This window comes from Brugia malayi (genome assembly GCF_000002995.4).
Source record: "Brugia malayi strain FR3 genome assembly, contig: Bm_v4_ChrX_scaffold_001, whole genome shotgun sequence".
In the NCBI taxonomy this organism is placed as follows: Eukaryota; Metazoa; Nematoda; class Chromadorea; order Rhabditida; family Onchocercidae; genus Brugia; species Brugia malayi.
This window is the reverse complement of record NW_025062479.1, coordinates 21,490,068-21,511,043: the sequence shown is the minus strand read 5'-3', so window position 1 is coordinate 21,511,043 and position 20,976 is coordinate 21,490,068. Positions and strand designations below refer to the sequence as shown.

The 20,976-nt window shown below is 28.7% G+C and overlaps 4 protein-coding genes across 4 annotated transcripts; 2 read left to right on the top strand and 2 right to left on the bottom strand.

The window, feature by feature from the left end:
* Positions 1–987: 987 nt before the first annotated feature.
* Bm9242 (Uncharacterized protein) lies at positions 988–4,512 on the bottom strand (the record flags this gene model as incomplete). Its single annotated transcript, XM_043075660.1, has 8 exons — positions 988–1,133; positions 1,237–1,336; positions 1,429–1,526; positions 1,905–1,964; positions 2,045–2,198; positions 2,804–3,094; positions 3,732–3,880; positions 4,326–4,512. The coding sequence occupies 8 exons, from the start codon at positions 4,510–4,512 to the stop codon at positions 988–990; spliced, it is 1,185 nt and encodes a 394-aa protein (XP_042931594.1).
* A 1,285-nt stretch (positions 4,513–5,797) lies between these two features.
* Positions 5,798–8,559, bottom strand: Bm9241 (Uncharacterized protein; the record flags this gene model as incomplete). Its single annotated transcript, XM_001894651.1, has 9 exons — positions 5,798–5,943; positions 6,207–6,288; positions 6,529–6,701; positions 6,825–6,884; positions 6,993–7,143; positions 7,383–7,588; positions 7,726–7,813; positions 7,998–8,152; positions 8,394–8,559. The coding sequence occupies 9 exons, from the start codon at positions 8,557–8,559 to the stop codon at positions 5,798–5,800; spliced, it is 1,227 nt and encodes a 408-aa protein (XP_001894686.1).
* A 3,796-nt stretch (positions 8,560–12,355) lies between these two features.
* Positions 12,356–16,328, top strand: Bma-mec-3 (Mechanosensory protein 3, putative; the record flags this gene model as incomplete). The annotated part of the gene is made up of 10 exons (XM_043075659.1): positions 12,356–12,505; positions 13,453–13,503; positions 14,032–14,147; positions 14,405–14,477; positions 14,659–14,794; positions 15,032–15,110; positions 15,477–15,597; positions 15,739–15,840; positions 15,981–16,089; positions 16,228–16,328. The coding sequence occupies 10 exons, from the start codon at positions 12,356–12,358 to the stop codon at positions 16,326–16,328; spliced, it is 1,038 nt and encodes a 345-aa protein (XP_042931593.1).
* A 910-nt stretch (positions 16,329–17,238) lies between these two features.
* On the top strand, positions 17,239–20,680 carry Bm7322 (Protein-tyrosine phosphatase containing protein; the record flags this gene model as incomplete). The annotated part of the gene is made up of 9 exons (XM_001894653.1): positions 17,239–17,349; positions 17,676–17,769; positions 18,088–18,217; positions 18,468–18,564; positions 19,034–19,210; positions 19,538–19,699; positions 19,928–20,032; positions 20,244–20,345; positions 20,606–20,680. 9 exons carry the CDS (start codon positions 17,239–17,241, stop codon positions 20,678–20,680), a joined length of 1,053 nt encoding a protein of 350 aa, XP_001894688.1.
* Between the last annotated feature and the right edge of the window lie 296 nt (positions 20,681–20,976).

The window sequence follows — 20,976 nt, the reverse complement described above, 5'->3', positions numbered from 1 at the left end:
ACTACCAAGTTGGTGTTGAGAGAACTTGTCATATGTCTGATCCTTACATTCATTTTTGATAATACTTTAAAAAATTTTGACGCTTTTCGGTTGCTGTTACATTAAATGTCTCTTTGCTTCATTCCTGCTAAAATACTGCAATAGCAAACCTAAATCTCACTTCGTCAACCCAATATCTCGCAAACACTATCATAAGGAACTTTTTTACTTCATTTAAACAACCGAACAAAATGTAGTATTACAGCAAAAGAAAAATAATTATATATAAATTCGGATGCAGTTCAGAGTTCAAAGGATATGTACAAACAAAGACAAATATTATTCAATAAAAAACTGAAACTCCCGATAGAAGACCTAAATATTACAAGAACTGCAGGAAAACAACTCAAACGGCTCATTACTAAAAAATCTAATTCAAAAAAGGAAAAAAAAAAAAAAAAAAAAAAAAAAACGAATAGTATAGGACACAAGACTGCAACATTCAGAAAAATACGAAATCTGTCATTCAGAGAATTTCTTGAAGGTTTGATATAATCAGTGGCAAACTAGATGAAATTTATTATTCAACCCATATTTGATGACCTACAACGGCCTCAGTGAAAAAGTTCCTGCTTTTCCAATATATTTGTAGTGTTTTCTAATATGTTCCAATTTTAAATCAATGTTGAGACTATTTATTTCATAAAATTTTCAGCAACTATGGCACATCATCGAATATATGCAACTCTTGCCTCCTTAACTCAAAATTCCAGATTCCAGATATCCTGATTCAAACGCCAAAATAATAAAATAAAAAGATGTCATCCATCCATGTTTAATATCATTCATGCACGACACATGATAATACTATTCGGGACCAGCTATCCAGTGTTATGCAAGATGTAATATAAAACTGGCATAAATTAATAACCATCTGCTTTAACGGAGCTTCTTTTATAAAATAAAAAAAAAACAATGCTTTCAAATCGAATATAAATGCTTTTACTGTTATGATATCCCAGCATCATCCTCGAAAATTTGATTAACATCGTCCAATTCGAGCAGTTGTTCATCCATAAATTTCCTGATTCGTCGCATGCAGATCAATGACTTCTGCATTGGGAATGACAACAATTCTTCCGCAAGTCCGCTAACTGAAACATAAAAGAATGCATGCTGGAATTATTTACAATATGCATGAATCCCGCCTGAATATGAATTGAAAAATGCAAGGTTCTATTTTATAAAATGGCTTACCAAAAGAATTTATGCGCTTTTGAAAAGCTGCATTTCTTCCAGTACTAAAGGTCCGAGAACGAACACTGCCACTCATAGGACCCGAATTTTGCTGATGTTTCTATAATGGCATTAAATACCAGTGATTTACAACTTATAATATAAATAAGGAAATCTGTAAGAATGGGAACAATTGAAATTTTAAAAACATACCGGGGATATTCCTTCAAACGATGGGTTGTGTGCGCCAGAAAATGCTTGCGCATTCCTACCAGCAACATCATTGCATCCACTTACTTTTACATCACTTGCTGAAAAAACGTCTTTGATATGCCTAGTTCGAATGTTTCACAATTAAAACCACAGCAATGAAACAAAATCTGCAGTTGGAACTATGTAGTACTATCAGTGAAAATTAAAACCATACCTAACCATGCATTTATATCCTTAAATAAGATATCACAGAAAAAAGAGAAATAAAAGTATAATATCTCTGTAAATGCCTGCTTCTTATACTTTAACATTATATAAAAACTAATCACTTTATGAAACTGCCACAATTCTGAAACAGCTCATCCAATTCGTTTACCAAATAAATATAAGTATTGAAACAAAAAATACTTGAAGACAAATTTCTCTAACCCCTAAATATATAACTGAGAGGGAACGAAATTTACAGGAAGACATACCAATTGATGAGGAAACACTGCTTTCTTTCCTATACCTCTGCTCATCACTCTCAACAATTCCTGAAACTACATCAGAAAAAATAAACTGCAAATCATATTACTCGCTTTTGCTTTTCTCGAAATATACAAACTGTGCATACCATCATACTCTTCTCCAGCCCCCGCCCCCGCCATACTTCCATCCTGTTCTTCATCGACATAAGCATATGAAACGGCGTTTGAATGAGGCTGTTCTTCTGAACCACAGGCATTTGCAGTAGCCATCATTCTTAGTTCACATAATTGTTTTTTCCTCTGAATTATAAATCTCGTTGCAAATGGTTTTACAAACAATTCATTCAGAAAACAAAAGATTTCCGACGTATGTCCTTTTGAAAATTATGTGGTTTATTCTAGTTTGAAAACTTTCTCTTGTCGATAAGTATATATTAGCCAATTTTTTCGACAACCGACTGACATAAAGTCACCCCATTATTCAGGTAAACTAGAAACACAAAGTCTACAAGCATTTAAAAACATAAAAATAATGGGTCATAATTCACGGCTGCTAAAAAAAATTAGGCATTCTGACAATATTTGAGCAGTGTTCAAGAAGCTGCAAAATTACTACTACCCGCCAAAATAAAACGCATACCCAATCAAAAAATACTTCAACAGAGAAAAAATAAAGGAAAAAAAGCTGAATTTTAGATCCAGTTGATTATTATGTCAGAGGTGTGAAGAAAAATTTCTATAATGTTTTTTTTTTTTTTAGCAAATCTTGTAGACAACAACAGAATTATCGCGTATGCGAAGAAGCTTAAAAACATTCAATAAATTTGGACTGACAAGAAAAGCATCACTTCACTGATCATTTCACACACTGCTTAGTAAATAGAAAAGCAAAAAAAAAAAAAAACCTTTTGAATTTCTTCCCACTCCTTCTGAGTAATTACGGATTCCGAGATATGCCTCGATCTTAGATGCCTCATAAGATTTCCAGAGCATGCGTACGCAACATGTGTACCGCACATTCTACAATCAGCGCTTTTTCGATTACGGGTGAAATAGCGCCAACATGGATGTTCAGTTCCATGTCCGCCTCGTCTTTCAGAACCTTCCTTGGACGATAATGGCTCATCGGTTGGCCGATTAACCGATGATTTTAGCTGTAATTTCATCTGCCACGTCTGTTCAAATTCAGCAGCGATCTGAAGAACAAGATTTAGTAATTACTCCTATTAGAAGTTGGTGAGTTAGGAAATTTTAACATGGAAAAATATTTTTAGTTGAAGCGAACAATTTACAGTAAGCCTAAAAATTTCCAGTTTGGGAATTTCAGATGGAAGCATCTTCAATAATTTGGTAATAATGCAAAGTTTTTTCTATTTTTTTTTTCGATACAAATCGAAGGGAAAGAATATAAAGAAGAAAATAACTGTATAAAGAGAGATAAAACATTTAGATTGAGCAAAAATTTGTTGAAATTATAATTGTGTTTAGTTTATCCCATTATAACAGTGACTGTAAGATTTTTTTTCGCTGCTGAAAATTTCAATCCGTTCTTAGTAAGAAAACATCATAGTCAACAACTTATGAATGTAAGTACGTGCTTCAGTGCACCTCATAAATTGTTTTTTTGATACCATTCATATTTTCTACGCATATTTAATTCATACAGGAACATTCTCTGACTTTAAAGATATAAAACGCTCTGCAATAATCCCAGACAGATCAAGAGAAAAAGAGATGATCGAAGCTAATTTTGAGATATGTGTCTGTCAGCTCTTTCATCATTTCTCTCTGTTCTCCCATTTTCGATATAATGCTAAAAGATAAAAAGTATACCTGAGAATGACAACTTATAAAATGATCCATGGCATTTTGAAGATCGATGGGTTTAATCAGTTGTGCACAGACACGACAAACCATAGAATCGAGATCGTCAGATTTATGTATGTAATCCCAACATGGATGTTCTGAATCATGGACAGTACCTGGAATTTCTGATTTGCAGATAATCAATCATTTAGTACTATGAAAATAGTGGATGGTATCAAAGAAAATATTACAGGCAATATCTTTCTGCTGTATGTATTCCATTAATAGAAAGACTTCAAAGTATTAACCCCAAAAGCAAAAAAAAATACTCGCAAAAGACAAAGAAGAAGAAGAAGGTGATCCGTCTTTAAATGACGAGTTTCTTTTTTTTTACTTAACTCTTCTAATAAAGAAAAAATCAAAGGTTTCAAGCAAAAAAAGAATATATCTTCTATTTTAAATTGCTTAAGGATGATCTACACATAAAATAACCATAGAGATAGTAATCAAGAAATAAATGATGTCAACTGGCTAGTTAGAGTAGTAATCTCTGTCCCAAGGTATTACAAATGCATAAGAATAAAATGAACAATTACAATTGCTGAAATAATGGCAACCAACCATCCTCAGAATTATCGCCTTGACTGGTAAACTGCTGTGATATTATAGCTGATATATCTGCCAAAGCATTGGCAGTCGCGGTCGCTTCCACTAATGCGAATGTTTTCTCGGGGTCTCGCTTAATGATAAATGCAGAAGAATCAATGTTTTGTTGTTGCGACGTGAAACTATTCAGACCAAGATCCATCAAGCAGGTTTCAAATATTTTAGCGAGCAAGAATTATCGTTGTTGCTATTTTATGAGGACCTTTGTACAGTTCGCATTGCTATCGAGATAATAATCTATGCTTTCTGGAAAATAAAGAAATCGAGGTAAGAAATGCAGCAGCACTGAAAATCACGTCTCGATTGTATTAGTGACGCAGAACAATTAAGACATGAGGGTAGGAACATGTAATATAATATACCCGAAACCTGAACCAATAAAACCATTTAGTACCGTCAAGATAACCCCCACAATTGCGGCCCAAATGGTCAGCCAACGCGAAAACCTGCATCCCAACATTGGATTTAGCCTATTAGACACAATCAACAGGAGCTGCGTTAGGCCAGAAATTGCCTAAGATTTCAATGGGAAATACCCATAATTGATAAAAAAAAACTGCCAAGAGCATCTCTACCGCATCTTTTATTATCCAAGAAAAGCGCTCGTCATTCCTCTCTATTTCGTGCATTAGTAATTTGCAATTTGATACGCATTCTTGCATTCATAATCTAGAACCCTTACAGTCATAATCATCAAACAAAAGTGATTTCATTTCGGCCCCAATTTTTGCACATTTAGAACATTACAACAAAAACCAAAAACTTTAGCTATAACAGAAAAATAAATTCAACGGAGGAAACTGAACCATATAAATTCAAAAATTCATACAATCTGACTTGAATGCCACAAAGTTTAAACAAAATTTAGATCGTTAAAAAAAAAAAGTTAAATTACAACAAATACGAAGAAAATATAAAATATAAAGTATATTTGAGGTATGGTATGTGTAACATGCCATATTTACAACATTTCACCGCTAATCAATTGATACAATATCGCAATTAATGGATAAGGAAGCTCCCTTTTGATATTTGACTATAATCATTTCTTTAAGAATTATTAGATGTAATTAAGTGAAAACCGTTTAAAAGACAGCATAATCAGGCACCATGCAAATACCATCATAAACAATGCAAGTTTCCACAAAATAACAAACATGTAATCAAGAATGTCTAATTGAACTGTCACAGAAACTTATACCAATTAATAATACTATCACCCCGCATACCTTTTCAAGAGTTCATTTATAACTTTGTGTTCCTATAATCGGCTGTCTAACAAGAGTTCCTTACTCTAACTTTTCTTATGTCCGAAAAAGGTAACAAATTAGTAAAGACTAAGTAATTTCGAATGAATTCAAGAATAAGTTAAGTATTTAACATACAAATTAAGCTACATCACATATGATTTCATTAAAGAATGACTATTAAGTAACATTGGTGTCTACTTCCGAATTTTGTATACTTCCTTCCAGTCCGATCAACTTTTCATCCATATATTTTCGGATTTGACGCATACATAACAACGATTTCTCCATTGGGAATGATACCAAATCTTCCGCTAATCCGTTTACTGAACAATATTCGATAAGTTTGAATAGAAATCAAATTTTGGACAAAAAATATTTATATTTGAAGAAAATTAAACACTGTAGTCTTTAACTTCTTCCAACTATTTTTTCTTTTCGGGATAACAAGCAAAGAAAAAAAAATTATGAAAATCTACCCACTAATGTCTTTTAACTATCTTCTTAGGAGAAAGGAAATTTTTGATCCACACTTATTTTAACAAACAAATCATGAAAAATCAAACCAACAGAAAATTGTACAAATTACCGAAAAAGCTGATACGTCTTCTAAATGCGTCATTTTTTGTACCCAAAGAGGTCTGTGAAAGCCATGACCCTTGTTGCAAACCCTGAAATACTTTCATTTTTCACAGTCAATAAAAATTCTCGTTTACATGGTGTATTTAATTCTAGTAACTTTTGATAACTCTAACGAACTTTAATGCCAATACTTAATCGAATGTTTAGTAAAGTTACAAAAAGAAAACAAAAATAATGGATGTCTTTGGAATAGAAATCACACAAAGTTTATCATATAACAGACGATGCGATATTTCAAAAAGACAAAAAAAACTAAGATAAATACTGACAGGTGATGGTGATTTAGGTGGATTAGATGAAAATCCAATTGACTGCAAAATCTTGTTTGCTGTTTCGCTAACATTAGTTATGTTTGCATCATCCGCAATGGAAGGTTCAAGTGTTGTATCGTGTTGCTCAGTGGTTGTCTGACTATCGAAATCATCCAACTTCGAATCAGCCTCTGAATTTTATAAATGAAAACAGCAGATTCTATGATAGAAATGAATCGAAACGCGCTTTCAACCTGACTCCCAAAAAAAAAAAAAAAAAAGATTTTAGTAAATGTAATAAGCGAAAATAATACCATTTGACGCTGAACCATCATTATCATTCCTATTGCTCTGCTCAAAAAGTTCTACGTTACCTGAAAAAAGTAACAAAAATAAGGAAAAAAGTAAATCAATTCATAACAAGAATGAAAAGCAAATCATCCTTGTCTGTAATTTATCCGGAAATAATTTTAATAGCTTACCATCTTCCTCTCCTTCAATTCCATCTCCAACTAAGCCCTCATCCTGTTCATCTTCATAATCATAAGATAAGAAATTTGATGGTGACTGTTCCTCAGATCCTGATGCATTCGAACTTACTTTTAGTCGTAATTCGCAAAGCTGCTTCTTTCTCTAGAACTAATAAATAGTAAAGCTCTTCGTGTAGTCGACCTTGGAAAAAAGTAATCCAGTAAATGAAAGTATTTGACAGAATCAATGGATTTCTTATTTATAACACAAATATTTTTGTAAAAAATAATCAAACGATAGCATTTCCCGTTTTCATTAATACTTAAAGAATTCTAATACTACAAAAATTCTAATACTTTCTCAAACCATCTACTGCAAAATGACATTACTTTAAAAATAACCTTAAGAATTTCTTCCCATTCTCGCTGAGTTATAGCAAATTCTGCAAGATGTCTGGATTTTAAGTGTTTCATCAAATTGCCAGAGCATGCATATGCCACATGAACACCGCACAGTTTACAATTAGAACTTTTTCGATTAATTCGACAGAAATAACGCCAACTAGGATGTTCTGCTGCACGACCACGCCTTTTCCATATGTTTCTATCTAAAAATAAAGTTTAAAATAATAAATTCGGCAATTAAGCGGATCAGCTCAATTCCATAATTCCGCTAAAGTCAGTACAACTTATTGACCACATATGAATTTGTTTCATTCCTAACAAAATCACAGAGCTGACTTACGAAATAATGAGGTTTCAGTGGATATGCGATTGAAATCAGCTTTGAGTTGCAACTTCATTTGCCATGATTGATCAAGTTCAACAGCAATCTGGAACCGCTTATAATATGCATTTATATAAAGCAATCAAAAGGGCTTATTCAATCACTTCTCCAATATTTAAAAAAGCAGTCTTCTGTTTCCTCAAGAAGCCAGTACTAGCATAACTTAGCTCACTATAGACAGTAGCTAGTTTTCTTTGTTCCATGGCTTTCGAAAAAAGCAGTTAACCCACCTGTGGGTGACAGCTGCTAAAATGCTGCATTGCATTCCGGGTATTCAGACATTTTACCACCTTGGAGCATATTCTACAAATCATGCAATTATGTTCATCAACTCGCTGCACCAATTCCCAACATGGATGTTCTGCCACACGACCACGTCTTGGTCCTGAGATTTAATTAGTCTCGAAGACTTTCATATTCCCAATTAATTATGAACGAACATGTAATATTTCAAAGTAATTGCACTATAGAAAAGGGCAGAAATAAAAACCGAGAAATTATCTGAAGATACGAAAAGATGCAGCTTTGAAGTATTTGATCATTATTAAATTCCTTAAATTTAAATGACAATAATCATGCCACACTTGAGAAATATAAATAAGTTAGTGTTAACATTATTAACTAACTTTTTTCATTGCATTCAGTCATTCCAAGCCTACAATCACCGTAATTCTTACTCTGCTGCGTTATGAGAGTGGAAATATCAGCAAGAGTATTTGCTGTAGCTGTTGCTTCTGCCATGTCCTGTTCTTGACCATGCAACTCGTCTTTAATATCACTGAACATATTCATGTTCATAATCGTCAGCCTTCGGTTAATTCTAAACCTAAAGCATCAAATGAATAAATTATACTATTAAGCAAACACTGAGTAATATAACGCTAACAATCATACTGGTATTATAAAAGCCATGTTTCACTCAATATAAATCGCATCATTACAATTAACATCAACAGTATCAACTATGATAGCATTGACCAATGACCACTAATATCTGAAATTAAAATTTTTCAATAATGATAGAGCAAAATAATAGAGGGAAGCAATTGAAGGCAACACTACGGGAACAGCAATTTTACAATTTCCGATAAAACCCAACGCAAGCAAGCGTCCCCTCCGAGCACACTACCTTCCCTCTCATTTTTATTCAATTTCAATTCAATTCCTCCCAGCAGGGAGTCATTTAAAGACACATATACACACACACACACACATACATGCATACATACATATGCAATTACATATAAATCAGAAATCGATAAAATACATTCAGTTCTTGAGTACAACGCTGCTATATATATATACACACACACACACATATATATATATATATATGCATGCACACACATACATACAGACACACACGTATACACTCCGCACTCCAATACTATATATAATATTAGTATTAGTAATAGTGATACTATTGACGCATGCTGCTTGCAGAACGCAACGCTGCAAATTACCCGATGCAAAGTAAATGGCACATTAAATGATGGAATAAAATTAAAATGGAATAGAATAGGGATGGAAAGAGTGCTGATGCATTGATAATGAGATAGGCATGAAGGAAGTGATAAGGTGAGGAATAAATGATAAAGAAGAATGATTAATGAGTTGTGAGTGATTAAGTGAGCATTTAATTAGAAGAACTTGAAGAGTAAATATTATTATGTGAAAGAAAATTAGTAGAAAAACAAATAAAAATTTGGCTTTTTTTTTTGAAAAATTAAATCAATGAACTTTTACACTTTTTTTTATTTATTTATTTTGAATTCATAATGAACAAAATGATTAGAGCAATATTGATCGCTTAATCGTACTTTATGTTAGATTGTTTCAATCATAGGTTAATCAGTAATAATCAACTGATTAAATGATGATAAAAGTTATCATAATCTTTTGAATGTCTAATCTTTATGACTGTCAAATTATCATTAGTAGAAGATAATGGCTTATCAGATGCCATTGTCAAATTCAAATAGAAAACAGATAGCATAATTAGCCATATTTATGTCACTTAAATCTTCTTCCATAATAAATAGCACTTAACATGGGTAGCTTCTTGTTAATTTGTTTTAGTGCTTTCTTAATTTAGAAGATAAGAATTATCAGAATGGAATCTTCATTAGGTCAAGATTATCAGTGCAAGTAACTGTGTTAATAGTTGCAATCAGTGATAATAATCCTATAATTCTTTTCTTTTCCATTGTTATCCCAAAATTAGTTTCAATGATCATTCAAGTCAAAGTCAAATTTCAGGTTTCCGATATCAAAAAAGACTTAATCTTCGTTTCATTTTGAATTAAATATTCTATCAGCTATAAATCAGAAAAGATTACAATCAGATATTGCAATCGGAAAAGTGTCACTGGAATGACAGCCATGATATTCACTTTCAGGTTCAAAAACTGACAATATCATTTAAAACATCAAAAAAAAAAAGAGAGAAAAACTGGAAATAAATAAACAATAACAAATGTTTTTATGTTAAGTTAAAATTCAATATTTCCTTACAATCAAATAGAATACAAGTAAACAGAAACTAAACGAATAAATAAATAAACAAAGCTGAGAAAGGAAAAGAATCAATACTAAACAGATGCCATGTATTGGTTCATTTTTCTTCCATTCGAAAAAAGCTGAATAATTAATAGTTGGTGACAACGATGAGATGACAGTTTCATAGCGCTAAATTAATGTTGAATGTACAGATGTACAATTGCGCCTATGATTTGTTATTACTGTAAACATGCAACAAGTGATACGATTATAATTTAGCACATAGAAATAATATTGTTCAACTAATGAGAATGATAATAAATTATAAATATTGACACATTTTAATTTTCATTTTTGCAAACAGTTAAAAGCTTTCGATTTCAAGTAATGCAATAAATTGAAGTTGTTTAGAATAATCGATCATTTCATCCAGTCAATCAAATTTTAAAGATATAAAAAAATGAATTCTAATATGTAATCCTAAGTACTAATGCTACTTTTAAACCTTATGGTACTAATGCATATCATTTTCTTTTTCTCAACTTTTATTTTTTTTATTTCTTGATTACATTGACTCTGATATGTTGTCTTTTTCCTAATATCTCCAATTGAACATTTATTAAAATGCTTAAATCAAACTTTAGAAACAGTTTGATGGATTTTAGGAAGGAAAGAAGATAGTATAATATATTGATAATAATAACGATAACATATTGATGTATGGTTGGACAATGTGACAACGGTAGTGAACGCTAATTGGCTATTGGATAGTGACGGATGAATCGCTGTAATATATTGATATGGTGGGATAATGTGACGATGGTGGTGACAAACTGACATGAAAACCTGGGGAAAACAGTGATGTCGTTGCATTTTAAATGGCTTACAGCATTAATGAATGCATTATAGATGAAAGCTTAACAAATGCCATATTGCTAATATCTCAATTTTAGCCTTAGCAAGCTGCTTTGATCGAAATTTTGATATGAAACATGAACAAGAAGAGTTTTTTTACCTGTATACTAACTACTAATAAACAAATCGAAGTAAAATGATTTAAAAAGTAGCAAATCATGTGATAATTAATGGTTGCTATTTTTGTCATTCATTCTTGAAATTGATATTAGCTGCAAAAATTTTTTATATAATATATGCAAAAATTAACCTATTTTTTTCTGAACAATGATATATGCATAATCATACTTTATTTATTCTTTCTTTATCAGTTAACATCTATTTTGTTTGAGAGTGAGAGAAATTTTTCTAAGTTTTTTTCAAAAATCAAACTGAATAAACAATGAAATTGTTTATTACATATATAAAACTATCAGAGATTGAAAAAATTTAGGGAATTAAATAATTGTTATTTTAATTATCATTTAGATGTTTCGTAAATGCAATATTTGAGACGCAATAAAGTTTGACATCCAAAAATCAAAGTGATTTCAATAAAAGTTATTGGATAATTGCCACCAGAAAAAGAAAATGTTGTAAATTTGTAACTTAGAATAAATATTCTTTCTCAAACAGAATATTAGTAGATTATACTACAATTTTATTATCAATGCAACTTGATAAATGCTACTACAACTTTATCAGTGCAACTGAGAAATCAAACTGCAATTATTAGCAATTTTAAAGTAGCTTATGTCACTACTCATATGGTTACTCTGATGTTTGAATTATTATTTTGATAATTCCTTGAGATCAACAAAAAACAATTTACTTAGCTTCCTTCATTTCAAATTAATAATTATACATATTCGAAAATAAATTTTTGCATTTTTTTATTGTTCTGTTGCACATTTATAAAGATGAAAAGCTCAAAATGCATTAGTTCGTTGGCTAACAAAAATAACAAATTTCGAGATATCCTGAAGAAATATCCCGAGATATCTAGGATATAACTGTGACAGTGATATTTCATACTTTTCATTAACAATTCCACCAAAACACTGAACGAAAAAGTGAACTCCGCCCTGCAATCAAAAAGAAATACAATTTACCGTAGTATGTGTTGGGCTGGCTGTTCCTTACTTCTGATTACGCCGCACTGAAATTTCGCGCATTTCAACTGCTTTACTGGTAGATGTATTGTTGTGGCAGTGATAAACCGGTCAGTTTAGCTAGTGACCAACCTGTCACATTAACAAATGTCACTTCTACTGCTATCATTTCTAGTGTCAACGATAACAATGACAAAAGTAACGATATTAATAAAATTGTGGACGATGAAAAGGTCACCACTCATTTTCATTTTTCTTTTCAAATATTTATAAAATCCAAAAAGAAAAAAAAAATTATTCTATTATATCAAGGAAATAATTCATATCATTAAAATATCACAATTTTTATTAAATTTATATTAGCTGTTCTGCTATTTTATTTATTTTCTACTGTAGCACATCTGTACTATAATAATATTACCAATAATAATATATTTTTGTAATTATTTTCTCATTTTGTTTATTTCTGTTGTTCTGCACCAGATAATAATGCAATAATTGGCTGAGGAATGGAAAACTCTGCGAAATTTTGATCAATTCAACAGTTTCTTAATTTTGTTTAGAAAAAAGAAAAATGATTCTATATCTTATCATAATGTAAATGAAATAAATGAATAATATAATTTGGAGTCAATTTTCTAACCAAAATAAATTCAATCGTTAAATTTTCTAGATTTCCAGAACTGATAAATTTAAATGTGTTAAAATATTTTAGCTATTTTTTGAGGTTTTGAAGCTTTTTGAGGTTAAAAACATCAAATTTATTTACCGTATTTCTTTTAAACAGTAATTTTATAATGCTTCAACAGTTTCATTTTAATATTATCAAAATTTTTATGCTTTACATAACTTAAATTCCTCTTATTGCTTTTCAATAAGAAATAAGTTTAGTAGAATTAAGCCAAGAAGACAATAATGGCTACTAATGGCAATACTTGGCTATTTTAATGACTTAAAGTGATTGAATAAGTTATACTGATAACAGTGCTATTATATTTCAAGAAATATAATATATTTTAGCTTGTATTATCAATATGAACATTCTAAAGTGCTACGTCCTGTGATCAATTTTTGTTTCTTTAAAATTTACCATAATTGCTTTTCATTTTTATTTACCACCAAAAATAATCTAAAATATTCAAAAAAAAAAAAAAAAAATGATTTTAAAGTTAATTTTTAGAGTATCTGCAAGCAATGCCAATTTCCAATCATACACGAATTTATGTCAAAGGTATTCTTTTCAATAGCAATATTAAAAAAAAAAAAAAAAAAAAAAAAAAATAGCTTAAAATTAATTCATTCAATAGGATTTGCTTAATTAATTAATGCAACCTAATCAACAAGAGAATATTGTTTAAAAAAAAAAGTTTATTAATTTAACAAATTCAATTCAATGTGCTAAATATCAATGTACTTTCCGCTCACTCAGTGTTATTTTTAACTATTTTAAAGTTTTCACACCGATTTTTGAATAAAACATATGCAGTAGCTAAATTTTATTTACTCAAAAAGATATTAAAAAAATTATTAATTAAAATTTAATCCATTGACTTTGAAATAAAATAAGAAAAGATATATTATCATTTCAGAAATAGTATTATCATTAATTGTATTACATTCTACAATAGCTTAAAAAAAGAAAAAAAATAGAACTTATTGCAACAATTTGCTAACTAATTTTTCAATTTCAATAATATATCATAAAATTAATTAGTTCGGAGAGTTTTTGAATTAAAATCTTTCAAATAATTTGTTATAGATATGTGATTGGGTGTATCATGAAAATTGTGTTAGATGTTCAGTTTGTTCCATACTTCTCTATGATAGATGTTTCGAAAGGAGTGGACATTTATACTGTCATTTGCATTATTATGAGTAAACTTTTATTAATTATGAAAAACAGCAAAGATATCATTGATTCAGTTTTAAATTTTACTTCAAATATAAATTAAAATGATTTAGTATTAAAGGTTTTTTTTTTTTTTTTTCTTCTATAAATATGATAATCTATACTTACTTCAAAGTAATTCAAATTTTCCTTTTATAGCTAATTTATTTAAAACATTCTTTTTTTTTTTTTTTTTGTTTTTGATAATATAAATTCTTTGGATTTCAAATTACACATTCTACAGGGAACATAGTCCGAATCGATGTGCAGGTTGTCAACAAGGTATTGCACCAACAGAAATGATCTATAAAGTTAAGGTAGTATAACATTCTTATCAATGAAAATTTAACATTTATCATTTCAAATATTTATTTTCTTTTTTTCTTTTATTTGTTTATTTTTTGAAACCTTTAATGCAAAAATTGCTGCATATTTTTGGTTTATTTTAAACTTTTTTTTTTTTAAATGGCATTTTGATAAATCAGTAACAAATTTTAGGGTGATATATTTTATCATATCACTTGCCATCGATGCATTCAGTGTGGTAAAAGAATATCACAAGGCGAACAAATTTGCATAAATGAAATATCTAAAAGTATTGCATGTATTACTCATACTATTTGCAGCGATGATTGTAAGTTTGCATCTGATATTCTAGCATTGATTTGAAATTGATTCTGTTATTTAAATTGTTGTAGCATTAAATTAAGTTTTAAAATGAGATGAATTTATGATATGCTAGTTTTTTTTTTTTTTTTTCAAAATTAAAAAAAGAAAAAAAAACAGGTGAATAAATGAATTTATTCAGTTTCACAGTATTATTATAAAAATAAATATTTGATATTATGATTTAAAATTTCTTATATTTCAGTATTTAGTATTGCAACGTCAACTGAAGCGTTATGCATATTTGAGACAGATGACAGTGGTTTGCTTTCTGATGCTTCAAGGTATTTTGTTGTTTTCGATTGCTCCATGTAATATAATTTATTATTCATACTAGATATTGTGATAAAATTTAATTTTACATCGTTAATTTGTTTATATTATTTACACAAATGCCACATATTGACAAAAAAAAAAAAAAAGAAAAGAAAAAAAAAACCACTTATACTGAAAATTTTTTGTGAAATTATTTAAATATTCAAAATCTATATGAATTAAATTCTTAAAGACACATTTAGAATGAGATGAAAAGAAGTTAAAAATCTAATGCAATACAAAATTAATTTGCAAATAAATTAGATTTATTTACGGCGCTAATATTAAAATGTTAAAATCATTAATACAACAAATTTGTTGAAAATATTGTTAAGAAAATTGGATTCATCAACAAGCTTTTTCACACATTCGCATGAAACATACTGTTATGAACAAAGTGATGAAAATAATTTTTTAAAACGCAGAGGACCGCGTACTACCATTAAACAGTACCAGGTAATATTCACTTGTAAAATTTAAAATTAATTCAAAACTTTTAAACATTTAATAAACTATCATTTCTATTATCATTTTCCGTACAATTTTCTTCAATAATTGAATAAAATGAAATAAATTTTGATTAGTTACTTGTTTCAGTTAGACGTACTAAATCGAATGTTCATGTCAACTCCAAAACCATCGAAACATGTGAGAGCTAAGCTAGCACTAGAAACAGGTCTCAGTATGCGTGTTATTCAGGTAGATGATATATCTCCAAAAAATAACCTCAAAAAAAAAAAAAAAAAAAATTCACACATTGTTTTCATTTCACAAAAAAAAAAAAAAAGGAAAAAAAGTTTAATGATTAATTAATGTACTTAAAATTACTCCAATTTCAGGTTTGGTTCCAAAATCGACGAAGCAAAGAGCGACGATTAAAGCATTTATGCAATTATTTGAGAAGATTTGAGCAACGTGGCTTAATACCACCACCAATTGGTTTTGATTGTAATTAACATTCATTCAAGTTTATAAATGTTTATAGCTTTAGCAAACATTTCTCAAAGACGAAATATTTTTTCATATATTTAATAAAAATTAGCAATTTTATGCTTTATGTTAATTTTTTTTTTTTTTTAATTTTAGCACCTGGAAGAGTATCGTCTACCGAATGTATCACCTTGGAGCAATTACTATCATTTCCATTTGAAGCAGACGAAGAAGGAGAAGAAATTGCTAATGATTAATATTAACAAAATTGCTAATCAATGATTTCTGTTGATTTGTAATCTGAAATGATTTTTCTTTAAAATGAAACTTATTTTATTGTTGCTCTTAATCTGTTCGCAGTAAATTATTTGTGATATTAGTATTGAATCGTTTAACTTTTGGATTGTGATCACAAAAAAGGAAAAAAAAAATCGTAGATGCGAGAAAAAATTGTCCTTGATTACTTATGTAGAATTCTTCTATTACTGAAAATTTCTCTATTATAACTGATCAACCGTATTTTTTTTTTTTTTTTTTTTTTGTTTACTTTAAATCAGAACAATTTGTCAAAATTATTTATTTTAATTGGTTTAAAGTAAATAAAAGTAAATAAAAGCATAGCAAATATTACTTAATTAATTAAAAAATTTGTTCAATAATATTTGGTTAACCATAATAATTATGGAGGGAACACTTTTCCCTTTCATATTAACTTTATACTAATTTCCTTCATATTAAAAAAAAATTCTTTTTTTTTTTTTTTTTTTTGTAATTTTTATGTAAACTAGAAAATTTGCATAAATTTGTTGTAATATAAAAATGAAAAGTGGAAATGACTGATTAATTTTTATTTAATTGTAAGTTTAAAAGCGCTCCTATCGGTACCATCTCGTCGCTTCATTCATTTTTCGAGTAATCGTCAATTGTGTATGACAAGACGATGTTTTGCTTTAGTTTTACAAAAATTAAATTAAAATTTCGGAATATTTGATGGAATAGTATCAAAATTAAAGAATATGTGTGAAAAAAAAAAAATTAAAAAATTAATGAATATAAAATTGATAAGATTTTTTCGTATGATTTGTTAGTATGGGTTTTGAAAAGAAAGATGAGAAATGAATTTTTACATGGTAAAATTGTTAAAATGAATTTAAAGAAGTTAGAAATATGAAACGTGCTGGCTCTCGTCGACGTCGGAAACAGGTGACAATGGAGGAAGAAGTTACTGTTGAAGGCGATATTGCTGGTTCATCTATAGCTGGCGTAAAAAATTTAAAGGTTATCTAAATCTAATCTTTCTTATTTATAGTTGAAAAATATACTAATTTTCATTTAATTCTAACGTTTAATTCCAAGTTTACATATATTATTATTATTATTTTTTTTAGCTAATCTTTTTTTATAAACAAAGAAATGTATGAAGGAATAAATGAAATATTTTAAATTTTAGTCGAAATTTTAATCATAAATTATTGTCATTAGCATTAAAGTAGGAAAATAGCAACTGATAGTAAACAGAGTAGCAACTGATAATAGAAAATTGATTTTTAATTATGTATAAATTTCAATAGCTACTCTAATAGAAGCTAACGTTAATTTTATAGAAAAGTTCTACACGTCGTAGAAAAAGTGGCAGACCAATGACCATTGAAATGGAAAAATTAATTTCTGATTATGTAAACTACATCAGATCAATGGGTTTGCAATATTTATTAATGTATTAATATTAATAAAGAATAACTTTAAATTGATTAATAAATGAGGAAAAATTTTTCAAAAATTTAATTGCAATTTAAAATAAAATTACATATTTGAATATAAAACATTTAGAAAATTGAAATGATTGTTATTCACACTGAGAATGAATAAAATGCATAAAATTTGATGAAATTTCAACTAAAACTTTCTAAAACTAATTGATGAAATTTTATCACAATTCAAATATTATATTGCAAGAAGCTTACATTAAAAGCTTATTTGTTTTATCTCATATATAAATCTCTCAGTGATTTCTAGGAGTTGCTGGTTTGCGACGAGAATTTGAGGAATTAAAAATGTATGTGCCACCAAACAATGCACATGAGGCATTTACCGCAAATCCTTTTAAAAATCGATATCGTGATGTACCTTGTCTGGATGTTACTCGGTTATTTAAAATTTTTTAAATATTATAGATAATTTAGTATAACGACTAATATTTCATTAAGAATTAAAATAAATCTGAGGAAATTATTTGTAAATTAAAAAACAAACTAATTAAACTTTTAGATCTTAACAAGTATATATGAATTATTTATTTTGAAATGATATTCACTTAATTTTATCATCATTTTTAACAATAAAAGAAGTGAAATAAATTTTTTTTTTTTTTTTTTTTTTGTATGGTAGAATTTTAGAGTTGTTTTAACACTAAATGTTCCACCTGAAACTGATTATATACATGCAAACTGGCTAAAAATGGATGGTTGCGCTCATCAATATATCGCTACACAGGTAAGATTAATTATCAAATTGCAATCTTTTTAATTTGTTCTATAATTTAAAAAATCGCATTTGAAATTGCAAGCAAAATAATTGCAATCATTTTTCTCTTTCTTCAATTAGCTGTCATTTTAGTTAGTTTTCTAATTAATTAATAATTTTTTTTTTTAATTCAAAATATGAAAAATCAAAAATCTTTAAAAAATTCAAAATTTCACTCAGTCTGGAAATTTTTGTGAATAATTCATTTATCAGTTTATAAAATTAATTAGAAATAAATAACTTCATAACTAATTCACATAAATAATTCTATCTCACATTTTTTTGGTTAGGTAGAAAATTGCAAAAAAAAAAAATCGGTTTTTGCAAGACGTTGTAAAATTATAAGACATTGATGTGATTGAATGATTGATTAATTAATTGAGTAATTATTATTACCCAATTTTTTTTAATCTGTATATTATGGGTTTCTTACCCGTAGGGTCCACTAGAATCAACTGCAAGCGATTTTTGGCGTATGGTACATCAAGAACAAATTACAACGATCATAATGTTGTGCAAAACTTCTGAAGACGGCAAACCGAAATGCTTTCAGTATTGGCCAGCAGAAAATGGTGAAAATAAAACTTACGGTTGTATGTTTGTCATGAATAAGCGAGTTAGTCACAGTCTTTTCTACATTTCATTTCTAAGAAATATTCATGTCATCCGAAATTTAATAACATCCAGAATAATATTCGATTAATAGTATAGACCGGAAAAGTGATAAATGATCGTATCAGAGGAGCAGTTAAGCCATTCTGTTTATTTTTGTCTGCTTGACATTTATGATCAGTGGTTAGTGCAAGAATGGAATAGATAAACATAGTTATTTTATTCAGATATTTAAATTAATTTCTATAATAGATTTAACTAAAAATTGATCATGAGCAAGTTTTTCTTTTTCATTAAATTTAAATTGCTTTCTTCAAAAATTATTTTGCAGTCTGAACATGAGGATAAATTTGAAACTTATCTTCTGGAAGTGTTACCGGAAGGTTGTTCAAATTCAACAATCGTAAAGCTTATACATATGACAGATTGGCCGGATCGTGGTGTACCACAAAGTGGAATGACTGTATTAAGGCTAATTCGAATGATGCCTACTGTATTTATTGCAATTTCATTTTTTCTTTTTCATTTTTCAAAATTTTAAATTCTTTTGTTCGTTATCTCACACATTTACAAGTTAATTTGTAATTTTATTTTTCATTATTTCGAGTTTATTAATCCTACCATACTTATGTTATATAACCAATATTTACTCAATTTTTTTTGCAATTTCAATAAACTGATAAACTGAAGTAGTTTTTTTTTTTTTTTTTTTTGATTTTAGAGTTCGACCAGCATAATTCATTGCTCAGCTGGTATTGGTCGTACAGGTACAGTGGTAGCAATTGACACATTATTGTCACGTCTTTGGAAAAACCAACCATTAAATGTAATATTAAATTAGTTTTAATATAAATCTACATTTTTTCATAATTTAATTCTTCTTACGTTTACTTCCTTCTTCCACTGCAATTATTAGGTCTAATTTTGATGTTAGGATTAAAATTTACCTTTATTAAGTGGTCAGTAGGATGAAAAGTTCAACAATACTTCCGGTTAGCATTTATCGGAATGATCAAATTAACGTGAACAAATTTCAGGTACCACAAGTTGTTAAGGAGATGAGAAATCAGCGTGCATCAAGCGTACAAAATGAAGCACAATACGTGTTCATCTATACCACTGTATTGGATTATATTAAAGTAAGTTCCAATCAAGAACTGAAATGAGTAGAGATTTAGATAAAGTAAGAATACTGAACTTGTTATATGCAAATCGATTTTATCATTGCATAAAAATATACACACTTCTGCACTATTCTCATTTCACGTAACCACCATTCACGTAAACACCTTATTTGACAAGCTTTTTTTTTTTTTCTCTTATTTGTCTAGAAAAACTATCAAGAAAGACATTTGTGGAAGCATTTCATTCTGGCATATTCTATAATTTTGCATTTCAGGCGAAATTACCATTGAAGTATCGTGAATTTGCTGTTTCATTTCATGCAGAAGTGAAGAAGGCAAATATGATTTAAACTATTTTAGCCTTACTTTTTTCCTCATTCATTCAATGAGAGAAATAAATCATTTACTTCAAAAATCAAAATGAATGAAATATTTAAATAAATGGTTATCATATCCTCTTTTATACCATTTGGAATGTGTATTATCACTAGTGATATCACACATTCAATGCAACAAGATAATCAACATTATCTACTGCTCAATTACTAATTTGGATTTAATTTTTATTACTTATTATTACAATTTTTTTTACGCAAAAACTCACAGTAACTCTTGTTCAAATATTCAAAAATAAAGCAATTACTAA